Source organism: Nerophis ophidion, linkage group LG08, assembly GCF_033978795.1.
Source record: "Nerophis ophidion isolate RoL-2023_Sa linkage group LG08, RoL_Noph_v1.0, whole genome shotgun sequence".
In the NCBI taxonomy this organism is placed as follows: domain Eukaryota; kingdom Metazoa; phylum Chordata; class Actinopteri; order Syngnathiformes; family Syngnathidae; genus Nerophis; species Nerophis ophidion.
The window spans coordinates 35,982,291-35,995,438 of NC_084618.1; the positions used below are offsets into that span (position 1 = coordinate 35,982,291).

The 13,148-nt window shown below is 46.5% G+C and overlaps 1 protein-coding gene across 1 annotated transcript in view; it reads right to left on the reverse strand.

Moving 5' to 3' along the window:
• znf865 (zinc finger protein 865) overlaps nucleotides 1–11,353 on the reverse strand; it is an 11,779-nt gene extending 426 nt beyond the window's left edge. The window contains exons 1-3 of the mRNA XM_061908414.1: nucleotides 10,942–11,353; nucleotides 10,561–10,691; nucleotides 1–4,432 (exon numbers count right to left, since the gene is read on the reverse strand). The exon at nucleotides 1–4,432 is cut by the window's left edge and continues 426 nt beyond it. Coding sequence (XP_061764398.1) covers nucleotides 277–4,230 — 3,954 coding nt within the window. The 5' untranslated portion in view covers nucleotides 4,231–4,432; nucleotides 10,561–10,691; nucleotides 10,942–11,353 and the 3' untranslated portion in view covers nucleotides 1–276. The remainder of the gene's footprint in view (nucleotides 4,433–10,560; nucleotides 10,692–10,941) is intronic.
• Nucleotides 11,354–13,148: the final 1,795 nt, after the last annotated feature.

Consider the following 13,148-nt stretch of genomic DNA (forward strand, 5'->3'; position numbering starts at 1 on the left):
AAACGTACAAGACAAGACAAGATAGTGTTGTGGTTTCAATGTGCACTAACATCAATTAAACAGCTGCTACTAAAACATGTCATGTGACCAAGTGGCTTTGAGTCCAGTCTGCAGTACTATCGGGTCAACATGGACCCGGGAAGCTTGAGGAAGGTCCTCCCTCATCTCTCTTTTGTAAAAAGACTGACAGCTGTTGCTTGCCTCTTATGTAGTAAAAAAAAATAAAAAATTAGAACAATCTAATCTAACAAAGTAAGGTGTTTTTTTTGTTTTCAGTTATTGAGCGTACTCCGTCAGAACTGATGACCCTTTATGCGGGACCAGAGCTGGCATTGTAAGTTGGACCGGCGAATGACTGCTCTCAGACAACGGGGACTTAATCTTTGTGAGTGCCCAGTTCCCGAGGCCTCCTCCTACCATTGACGCACGGCACGAGTACTTATGTCGGTCCAGGAGTCGCTGGTTCCAAAAGCGCCGCCTGCATCTGTGGCACCGGGAGGAGATCTGCTTGAGGTGGTGGCCGCGGTGTTTCAGGGCTTTGAGCAAGGAGCTGCTGCGGCGCCCACACACCGCACACTGCAGACGAGCACGGCGGCCCCACGTTCTCGCCGGGTGTCGCACTGCGCGGTGCAGCAACAGGGAGCCCCTCCTGGAGTAGGCGGCGCTGGGGCAGACGGGACACGGGAAACGCTTGATGGGGACGTCCATGGACACTAGCCCTGCAACTTTCACAACCCCTCCCGACCATGACTTGATCGCTGCTACCCCACCACGGACCCTCAGCTGTGCCAGGAGTTTCTTTTTATTGATGTGTGCCTGCAGTCTGCCCCTCCTCTTTTTCAGCATCAACAACTTCTTACGTGTTTCTCTGCTGAGCGGCACACCTACCAGCTTCCCGTCCCTCATGATGCTGTGAATGACCACCCGCCTTCTTTTCTTTCGCTTCTTTCTCATCTGTTCAGGCTCCTTGGTGAAGTTTTTGGGCCGGTAATGAAACGGGTGCTGGGATTCTTGCTGCTGAGGCGGGGGAGGTTGGCTAGCCATTTGCTGCATGTGAGATGAGGCGCTGTAGGCGGAGCCTGTGCCAGAATCATAGAAAATGGGCGAGTATCCCGGCGCTGGGGAGTGGTTGACCCTCTGGCCGCTGCGATCAATGCCGTGTTGGGACAGCTTGTGGCGTACTAAACTGTTTGAATAGGCAAAGGATTTACCACAAACTTCACAACGAAAGGATTTCTCCAGGCCCACACCGCCACCATGCACCGTCTGCTGATGCGCCGTCAGGTGGAAATAATGGCGGAAGGACTTCCAGCACACTGTGCAGGTGTACAGCCTCTGAGAGGGGGTGCCAGATGTAGGAGACTTTTCCTCTTGGGAACAAGACGAGAAAAAGTCAGAATTTCCAGAGTTAGGCACCTGACTGATGGCGGCGGCGGCGGCGGCCGCAGCGGCAGCTCCTTTGATTCTTCGTCCCTGATGATCAATTTCTCCTTTGCGGTGTAGCTTGCCATGCCTGACAAGGCTCTGAGCGTAGGCGAACATCTTCCCGCACAGATTGCACTTGTAGTTTTTCTGACCAGAGTGCACTGTCAAATGTTTAGTCAGGTGGAAAGGCTCGCGGAACGTTTTCCCGCAAATATCGCAGGCATGAGGCTTTTCGCCTGTGTGGACTCGGTTGTGACGGCGCAATGTTTCAGCCCGCCGGAAGCGCTTTCCGCACAGTTGACATCCGTACGGCCGCTCGGAGCCATCGCCGGGGGGAGCTGGGCTGCGCCTCCTCCTGACAATGTTATTGGGGTCCCTCTTCTCGCGTGGCTTTCGGGGTCTCCTGGACTTTGAGGGGATCTGGCTGTGATGTGTTAGCGGCATGGTGGAACCATTTAGGCTGGGGGAGGATGACGGACCACCTAAGTTACCAAACCCCAATCCCCCCAACAGCCCTCCGATGATATCTCTTCTTTCTCCCTCCCTGCCTTCTGTGTTAATGTTGCACGAGGCTGCTGCCGCTGCAGCAATGGCCGACATGGCGCTGCTTGTAACCTCGTCCTCAGAATCGTCCAATAAGGACGAGAGTGGAAGGTGGTGCTGCTGACTCTGAGGGTGGGGGTGAAGAGTTGGCGCTAAAGGGGCTTTCCGAAGGGTTTGGCTGTTCATCTCATCTGGCGAGTACAGGGATGACGACTGCGAGCGTCTGTAGTCGTCCACCACCCCATCATAGGACGCCTGGTTGGGGTAGCGACTTCTGGAGTATTCCGTATTGGGAATGACAGCAACCTCATCAGACATCGCGACTTGACCATCTCGCCGCGTTTTACTGCTGCTTGGGTTGGATGAGCTTCCACCGCCAGCCCGGTTTTTGGAACTTCTTGGAGGTTTGCCACAAGCACCTGATGCGGCGTGGTTAAGGAGGGAAGTGCTCTCGCGGAAACAGCGGCCGCATGCCGGGCACCGGAATGGCTTCTCGTCGTGGATCTTTTCGTGACGCGTGAGGGACTCGCGGCGGTTGAAGGACTTTTGACAAATGTTACAGATAAACGGTCGGTTTTCTGAGTGCGTGACGCTGTGTTGGATGAGGTGGCCCCGCTTTTTAAACCTCTTCCCGCAGTCGCCGCAGCAGAAGATCCTCTCCGGGCTAGGTGAGGTACAGTCCGATTTTCTGCTGTGGCTTTCGGGGGTTAGACCGTGGCTGCGCAGATGGCGCCTCAGGCTGGACAGGTGGGTGAATGTTTTTCCGCACTCTCCGCAGTGGTACAGGGCTTCTGCTTCAGGCTGGCCAGAAGAGCTGCTGCCGTGACTCTCTTGGGATTTGGACAAGCGCTGGTCTCCGCCGTCCACGAGCACAGTGGCAGAGTTTGAGGAGGAAGGGGCAGATGACGACGAAGACGAAACAGTGGAAGACGATTGGTGAGACGGTGACAGAAGGAGGGAGGAATGCTGCTGCCCGCCACCGATGCCGCTCATACCTACGCCTCCTGCGGCTCCTCCCAACAGGCCAGAGGAAGAGCTGTGACGGTGACTGCTGGAGCTGCTGTGAGCGTGATTTTCCGCTTTCCTCTGAGGGAGGTAGCCCGCCATAGCCTTTTTCCTCCTGCTCCCCCCACCGCCGGAGGCAGACGTGGAGGAGCTATCCCCTGACTTTGAGCTGTCGTCTTTGTGCAGGGATAAGTGGAGGGGTAGGGGAAGGGGGATGCCTGCCTCCTGCTGCATGAGTGAAGCTATCTGATTGGAGGACAGCACAGGAATGCTCTGAAAGTCAAACCCACCCAAGGGGGCGGGCTGAGGGGCCGGGTGGAGCGGGTGAGGGTGGTGGGTGTGGCTGTGCGGGTGAGATAAGGCGTGGGGGGTCAGCTGCTGTTGCTGCTGAGGTTGCGGCACTACGTGGCTGTGAGAGGAGTGCAGCGCAGGGGGCGGGGCTAAGGATGAAGCAGACTCGGTTGCCCCCTGACTAAGACCGAGACCCAAGTGGTTGTGAGTACCTTGCTGGACCAAGAACTGCTCTAAGCTGCTGTTGGCTGGCACTCCTGACAGGAAGTACTGATTGGCAGCCAGCATGCAGCTGAACTGTTGATGGAGGCTGCGGGGGTCTGACTGGCCCACTAGGGGCACCGCTGTACCACCGGAGGAGTTGTTGGAAGCTGACACAGAGGTGGAGGTAGAGGAAGAAGAAAGTCCAGAGGAGGGCTGGGCCACAGAAATACCTGGATGTAGCGGAGGAGGCGGGGGTGCAGAGGTGACCACTCCCCCGATGACCCCCGCACTCCCACTAGTGGTGCTCCCCCCAAAGTCAAAGCGTCCTATTCCAGAATGGAGCTGCTCCTGAGCTAACGCCGCCTCGGCCGGGTGGAAAGGTCGCAGGAATTGTGGGTATGCTGATGAGCTCCCGCTGCTGCTGCTCATCTTGTTGGACTTCCTGGAGCTGTGAGACGAAGACGACTGGCTCTGATGCGAGATTGACGGAGGTGGTGCGCTCATCTTAGCGAACAACGAGGAAGAGTCAGCAAAGGCGTTACTGCGAGAGGTCTGCAGGGATCCCAGGCCGAGTCCGGTCAGGAGACTACCAGAGGTTTCTGCGGAGGTCTGGTGCTGCTGCTGGAGCTGCTGCTGATGCTGCAGCTGGACCTGCTGCTGGTGGCTCAGCGGACGCTCCAGTCCCAGACCCTTGAACTGATGAGCCTGGTGTCCGCTTAGCATCTCTAATATCTCCATAGGGTATTTGCTGAACTGGAACATCTCCCACAACAGGAAATGGCGGAGTGTCCAGAGGTCACGCCACAGAAAAACGTCAATGAAAGAAGTCAAGCATCAGCCAGGTCCTCACGAGATATGAAGGTAAAAGTCTGTCGTCTCTCTTTGGCAGTCCTGATTGTCTAATGATGTGAGAAGTGAGTGGTCCAAGGATGTAGCCCGCACTCAGCTAGTTTATTCTGGAAGTCTGAGGAAAAAAAAAATGAAGAGCAAACATGAGGTCATAAATACGTTATGCAGCCTTGTGTGAAGTGAAGTGAAGTATATTTGTCATGGCTGGGCGATATATCGATATACGCGATATATCGTGGGTTTGTCTCTGTGCGATATAGAAAATAACTATATCGTGATATTCCAGTATACGTTCTCACGCAGTTGTTTTTAGCTGAGGGCATTAAACTGCACGCGTCTCAACCTCTTTCTTGTCTCTCCTTGTCACAGAGACTTAAAATAAACGCACCTTCTTACATACGTCACGCGTGCAGCGTCACACGCCCTCCCCGAGCAGAGAGGTAACAGCATGGGTAACGTTAGCTGTGAGGCTAGCGAAGCCGTGCGAGTGGTAATACGAGAGAAAGGTGCAAATCTGGTAAGAAATGAAGAATTAATTCCCAAGGAAAACCGCAGGGGGTCCATCGTTTGGCGGTGGTTCGGCTTCAAGCGGGATGATGTCAAATAGACAACTTTAATTTGTCAAGTTTGGGACACAAGCGTTGCTACCAGAGGCAGAATTACTTCTGAAAAGCATTATCATTTGAAAAGTCACCCGCTAATAACTGTTATAAATACAGTTTTGGTCAATTGACTGAGTTGTGATTTCCTTCTCTGCATAAAAGTTTAAAATGAGTATATAATAATGCTGTATGAAGAAGAATGTTTTAATGTAGACAAATAGAATCATCATACTATATGTATCAAGTAGGGGTGTAACGGTACGTGTATTTGTATTGAACCGTTTCGGTAAGGGGGTTCCGGTTCGGTGCGGAGGAGTACCGAACGAGTTTCACACAAGCTGCTCCGCTCCTTTCTGTCTCTGTCTGTAAACAGCACCCAGCAGTGTCCCTCCCACACAACCATCTGATTGGTTACATACAAAGCCAATCAGCAGTGCGTATTCAGAGCGATGTAGTCAGCGCTTTAGCATCGAGCAGATATGAGTTTAGCAGGGGAGAAACGGACTCTTCCCAAATTATACTAAACACTTCCTTGTCAATTAATTTCTAAACATCACTATGAGCCTGTTGACCTTCTAGAAACAAACTGCAACTCAGCTCGCTCGCAGTTCTGGCTTTAGGTGAAGGCTAGTTAGCTTTTAGCGTAACGTTAATTCATTTTGCGGTGTGTGTGTGTGCGTGCGTGTGTGTGTTACGGATAGTGAATAGTCTCTCCTATTGCTATTGTGCTATTTTTTTTAGCTATAGTTACATTAATCATTAGTAATGTAGCAGCCTAGTTTTGAATGGCAGGGAGCCTGCTATCACATGTTGATAAAAATATAACATTTACATAATAAAAGTCAACTACAGGCTTCCCAAATGCTGTAATAAATTAAGCATAATGAGTTGATTTGAAACCGTTCAATGTTGCACTTTTTATATGTAGAAGAAAAGTTGTGTTATTTTATTTAATCAAAGCAACAATTTGAGGCAGTTAAATGTGGATTAACGTGGGCAGAATTATTATAGTGTTCCCAATGTTAAAAGGATCAAGCCATTGTTTACAAATGTGGTAAATAAATAACCCAAAAATGTGTATTTTGTTGTTTTCTTACTGTACCGAAAATGAACCGAACCATGACCTCTAAACCAAGGTACGTACCGAACCGAAATTTTTGTGTACCGTTACACCCCTAGTATCAAGTGTTTATTTAAGGCTAAGGCAAAATATTGAGATATATATCGTGTATCGCAATATGGCATAAAAATATCGAGATATTAAAAAAAGACCATATCGCCAAGCCCTAATATTTATATAGCGCTTTTCTCTAGTGACTCAGAGCGCTTTACATGGTGAAACCCAATATCTAAGTTACATTTAAACCAGTGTGGGTGGCATTGGGAGCAGGTGGGTAAAGTGTCTTGCCCAAGGATACAACGGCAGTGACTAGGATGGCATAAGCGGGAATCGAACCTGGAACCCTCAAGTTGCTGGCACGGCCGCTCTACCAACCGAGCTATACTGCTCCAAGCCTTCTGTGCATTTGCTGCTAATGTTAACAATTAACAGTACAGTTACATCCGTCACAGGGCTGGGCGATATATCGATACACTCGATATATCATGACCATATCGTGATATTTGAGTATACGTTCTCAAGCAGTTGCTTTTAGCTGCGGGCATTACACTACAGGCTCTTCCCACTCTGTTGTCTCTCCTTCTCACAGACAGACAAGCGCACCTTTTTTTACACACGTCACATACTGTCCCGTCATTCGTCACATACGTATACGCCCTCGCGGACGGAGCAGAGAGGTAGCGGCATGGGTTACGTTAGCTGTGATGCTAGCGGTAATACGAGAGAAAGAAGGTGCGAATCTGGTAACAATGAAGGAAGAATTAATTCCCAAGAAAAACAGCAGGGGGTCCATCGTCTGGCGGTGGTTTGGCTTCAAGCGGGAATATGTCGAACAGACAACCGTAATTTGTCCAGTGTGGTGCTGAAGCGTTGCTAAAAAAAGTATCATTACTGATAACATGTAGCATCTTATGAAAAGTCACCTGTTTGATAATGAGAAGTGTTTACTCCGAATATCAGCATCTTCATTCGGTGCCACACACCCACAAACTCATGCACAAAAGTGCACTTTATTAGTTTTAAACTATTGTAGTGGCGTTCTGTACAAAAAGTGTATTTTAATTGAGTGTTGTTTTGATGTGTCATCTTGCACAAAAGTGCAGTCATAGCTTGCTTTAAAGTGTCTGACAATCTTGCACTTTCTGTTTTGATATGACATGAATGTTTGTGCTACTGCTCAATAACTGCTTAATAAATACAGTTTTGCTAAATTGACTTAGTTGTGATTTCCTTCTCTGCACGAAAGTTTAAAATGAGCATATATTAATGCAGTATGATCAATAATGTTTTAATGTAGACACATAGAATCATCATACTGCTGTGATTATATAATAATAATAATAACTTAGATTTATATTGAGATTTTCTAAACACTCACAACGCTCACAGAGAAGTGGTACTCAACATTCATTCACACCTGGTGGTGGTAAGCTACATCAGTAGCCACAGCTGCCCTGGCGTGGACTAACGGAAGCGTGGCTTCCAGTTTGCGCCTACGGTCCCTCCGACCACCACCAATCATTCATTCATTCACCAGTGTGAGCGGCACCGGGGACAAAGGGTGAAGTGTCCTGCCCAAGGTCACAACGGCAGCGATTTTTTGGATGTCAATAGGTGCGAAGCGAACCTGCAACCCTCAGGTTTCTGGCCGGCCGCTCTACCCACTACGCCAGTAGTCCTCAAATGGGGGTACGCGTACCCCTGGGGGTACTTGAAGGTATGCCAAGGGGTACGTTTATTGAATAATACTTCAACAAAATATGAATTTAAGTTCATAAACTGTCAAAAGAAATGCAACAATGCAATAATCAGTGTTGACAGCTAGATTTTTGGTGGACAAGTTCCATATTGTTAAAGATTTCTTTTTTTGTGAAGAAATGTTTAGAATTAAGTTCATGAATCCAGATGGATCTCTATTACAATCCCCAAAGAGGGCACTTGAAGTTGATGATTACTTCTATGTGTAGAAATCTTTATTTATAATTGAATCACTTGTTTATTTTTCAAAAATGTTTTTGTTATTTTTATGTATTTTTTTCCAAATACTTCAAGAAAGATCACTACAAATGAGCAATATTTTGCACTGTTATACAATCTAATAAATCAGAAACTGATGACATAGTGCTGTATTTTATTTCTGTATCTCTTTTTTTTCAACCAAAAAGGCTTTGCGCTGATTAGGGGGTACTTGAATTAAAAAAATGTTCACAGGTTAACTGAAAAAAGGAAGAGAACCACTGCACTAAACCATGCCGCTCCTTGATACATTATATCAGTGGTTGTTTGTTGGAGGTACCGAACCCCACCAGTTTCATATGCGTTTTCATCGAACCCTTCTTAAGTGAAAAAAAATAATGTTTTTTTCTCAATTTAATCTTAATTTATAAATATTAATCATGAAATTATTTTATTATATTAAAGAAATACTACTAAAGATATATATTACAAATAGAAAGTTACAGGAATGTACACATGATCCAATTTTTATATCTCATTGTGCAACATCTGAATGTTTTAGTGGCAACTAAATGCGATATCTCAAAGGGGTACAAATTATTTCCAAAGCAGGAACCCCACCTCATGGAAATTACTGCTGTCATTTGATTATAATAATAAAACATTTCACTTGTTATTTAGTCAGGTGTGGGACAGGTGTGCTGCTGGTGTGGCCACAGTCCATCCGCACGTCTGACATCGCTCACATGCGCTCCACTGAATGCTCAAGGAGTTTTTACCTTTGCTCACGGATATGGAAAATTAGAGGGACGATTGTTTGGGGGTATCCATAATATGTCGATAGGGAGAAGTTTTTATTCACAAGATGGCTGAGGCTCCCTCATAGGGTTGGGTATCGAGTATCGATTAGAACCGGGACTAACTTTCCGATTCTCCCGGAATTGTTCAAAAGTTTAAATTTCGATTCCTAGTTTCGATACCCAGTCCGCCGACCCGGAAGAAGAAGCCGCTGAACACCAACAAAGAAGGGCCCACCGCTGGAAGTGTTAGCATAGCCGAGCCTATGTAGCCAAGCGAGTCAGTCAAGCATGGAAAGCGGGCGACAACGGTCGAAAGTGTGGCTTTACTTTACTAAAAAAAAATGAAATCGGAGAAATGTAACACGTGCGACAGGACTGTTTCGTGCTTAGGAGGGTGCACGTCGAAAATGATGAAGCACCTCCGAGTTCATGGAGTACAAATAGATGTGTGTCCCGTCTTCGACAGGAGACACTATCCGTCCAGAACGCTCACGCATCCTGCCTGAGAAGGTGGATATGGTCATTTTCCTAAACAAGAACTTTCTCTGATTTTATACTGTACCTGCTGCTAATCTGGACTGGGTTTTGCAAGTTGTTTCTTATTGTTTATTTGCTTTTCTGCACCAGGTTAGCCCATCAGTGGGAGCACGGTAACATGTTTAAGTACCTGCAGCATCATACACTTGTGTGTGTAAATGTGTTTTCATGAGGTTTCCTGCAGCATCATACACTTATGTGCAAATGTGTTTTCAAAAATAAAGCTCTCTTGATGAAAGTGTACCCCTGTGAAAATGTATTCATGATTTATAATATTTATATTCAAGTTCATAGATTTGATATGTATATTCTAGTTGAAAACAGCCCTGTGAGGAATTTATAGTAAAGTTAGTAAAAAGTTAATAGAATTAAAATTGATGGAGAATGTCAGACTATTTCATTCAGAAAGACTGTAGGTTAGCTAGCTCATTTCAAATATCCTAAACGTTTTTTTGACCCTCCCTTTTTTTTTTAAATTGATTTATTTATTTTTTCAAAGAAAGAATCAAATTGAGAATAGTCAGGAATCGGAACCGCAACGAAGAATGTGAATCGTTCGAATTCAAATGATACCCAACCCTACTCCCCCAGGGTTCGATCGAACCCAGGTTAAGAACCAATGCATTATATGTATCAAGTGTTAATTCAAGGCTAAGGCAAAATATCGAGATACACATCGTGTATCACGGTGGAAGAGGGGTTAGTGCGTCTGCCTCACAATACGAAGGTCCTGCAGTCTTGGGTTCAATCCCAGGCTCGGGATCTTTCTGTGTGGAGTTTGCATGTTCTCCCCGTGAATGCGTGGGTTCCCTCCGGGTACTCCGGCTTCCTCCCACTTCCAAAGACATGCACCTGGGGATAAGTTGATTGGCAACACTAAATGGTCCCGATTGTGTGAATGTGAGTGTTAATGTTGTCTGTCTATCTGTGTTGGCCCTGCGATGAGGTGGCGCCTTGTCCAGGGTGTACGCCCGATTGTAGCTGAGATTGGCGCCAGCGCCCCCCCCCCGCGACCCCAATAGGGAACAAGCAGTAGAAAATGGATGGATGGATATCGTGTATCGGGATAAAGCCTACAAATATCGAGATATTAAAAGAGGCCATATCGCCCAGCCCTAAACTGTCAATCAAAGTTAGCATCAGAGCTGGCGTCACTACTTCCTCCATGCAGCCTTGTTATTGTTGACACTTTCCCCATTGACATCAGGGTGGCGTGTTTGCATCTCACCTGCGGTTAGAAGCTCCGCAGGGGTCCCTGCTTGTTGATTATGGGTTGACGAGCAAACAGAAGCACGTAGCAGGGTGAACTTGTTGTCGCCTCCATCAGCAGACTACGATAGCATCCAAGCAGTCGACGAGCTAAAAGTAAAAGGCCAGGCAGTACACAAGTTTTAATTTCCTGCGTGCAAGGTGCGCGTGAACAGCTACTACACGTCCAGTGACGTCATAAGGAGCCTAATCAACAACAACAACAACAACATTGGGGAAAGAGCTCCGCTGCTAATGCTAACAGCTTAGCCGACCTGCTAGCGTCCAATTAGCTCGATGCTAACATGTCAGCTAACGTCGTGTCTTCCTAAAACTGCACATTTTTCCACAACGTTCTCACCTCAAAGTGTTCGAAGGGGGTTGGTTGACAGTAATGTCAAACGACACGAGCCCGAAGAGACGAAAACGCCGAGCGGTGAGTCGCTGCTGGACGCAACGGGGCCTCTTTCTTCATTCCCGGACAAACAGCTAGCCAGGCCGGCCGCTCCATCCGCTGTGAGCCCGCTAACAAAACCTCTGCGGGCCGCTAAGCGCCGCCATTGTCTCATTCGCACGGACGGCGCGCGCCTTCGCCTGTAAGTCCGACTTTTGTTCGCCCTCCACCGCCTCGGTGGTACTTCTCTCCGCGGTGGGCTGCTATCTGCCCCGCGTCGGTGCTTGGTGTCGCCACCCCCCACCTCGGAGAGGCCAGGGCTCCTAGGAGGCTGCGAGCCCTAAAATGGTCGCTTCCGGTGTGGGTGCACTACTTCCGGTTGGGTCATTACCTTTGACCCCCTCTGCAGAATAGTGCTCCTCTGCTGTAGATCAACTGTGCATGAGACACAATAAGATAGTTAATATTATGCATTACATTCGAATGCCCTCCCGGTAACAGTTCGAGATGCTACCTCAGTAGAAGCATTTAAGTCTCATCTTAAAACTTATTTGTATACTCTAAACCAGGGGTAGGGAACCTATGGCTCTAGAGCCAGATGTGGCTCTTTTGATGACTGCATCTGGCTCTCAGATAAATCTTAGCTGACATTGCTTAACAAGGTAAGTAATGAAAAATTCCGCTGGTAATCACAGTGTCAAAAATAACGTTCAAATATAAAACATTCTCATGCATTTTAATCCATCCATCTGGTTTTTTCCGCACCTGTTCAAGAAGTCGCATTAATGGTAAGAAGTATTTTATTTATTGTTGGTTAGTTTCAGAATAACTATTAGGGTGTGGGGGGAAAATCGATTCGAATTTGAATCGCGATTCTCACGTTGTGCGTGCGATTCAGAATCGATTCTCATTTTTTTTAAATCGCTTTTTTTTTCCTTTTTTATCAATCCAACAAACCAATACACAGCAATACCATAACAATACAATCCAATTCCAAAACCAAACCTGACCCAGCAACACTCAGAACTGCAATAAACAGAGCAATTGAGAGGAGACAGGAACACGACACAGAACAAACCAAAAGTAGTGAAACAAAAATGAATATTATCAACAACAGTATCAATATTAGTTATAATTTCGGCATAGCAGTGATTAAAAATCCCTCACTGACAATATCATTAGACATTTATAAAAATGAAAAAAGTGTCACAGTGGCTTACACTTGCATCGCATCTCATAAGCTTGACAACACACTGTGTCCGATGTTTTTACAAAGATAAAATAAGTCATATATTTAGTTTGTTTAATAGTTATAACACATTTACATTATTGCAATCAGTTGATAAAACATTGTCCTTTACAATTATAAAAGCTTTTTACAAAAATCTACTACTCTGCTAGCATGTCAGCAGACTGGGGTAGATCCTACTGAAATCCTATGTATTGAATGAATACAGAATCGTTTTGAATCGGAAAAATATCGTTTTTGAATCCACAATCGCGTTGAATTGAAAAATGTATACATTATCGAATGGTGACCCCAAGAATCGATATTGAATCGAATCGTGGGACACCCAAAGATTTGCAGCCCTAATAACTATGTTATTGAAAAGAATAAGAGACTTATTTCACTCTACAAATGCTGCTCTTACTTAAAAAATACACGCATTTAGTTGTATTCAGTCTTAAAAAAAATATATGGCTCTCACGGAAATACTTAAAAAACATTTGGCTTGTATGGCTCTCTCAGCCTAAAAGGTTCCTGACCCCTGCTCTAGACCAGTGGTTCTCAACCTTTTTTCAGTGATATATAAATGGGTTGATAAATGGGTTGTACTTGTATAGCGCTTTTCTACCTTCAAGGTACTCAAAGCGCTTTGACACTACTTCCACATTTACCCATTCACACACACATTCACACACTGATGGAGGGAACTGCCATGCAAGGCGCCAACCAGCACCCATCAGGAGCAAGGGTGAAGTGTCTTGCTCAGGACACAACGGACGTGACGAGGTTGGTACTAGGTGGGAATTGAACCAGGGACGCTCGGGTTGCGCACGGCCACTCTACCACTGCGCCACGCCGTCCCCTGTGAACATTTTTTTTTAATTCAAGTACCCCCTAATCAGAGCAAAGCATTTTTGGTTAAAAAAAAGAGACTCGGATGTAAAAT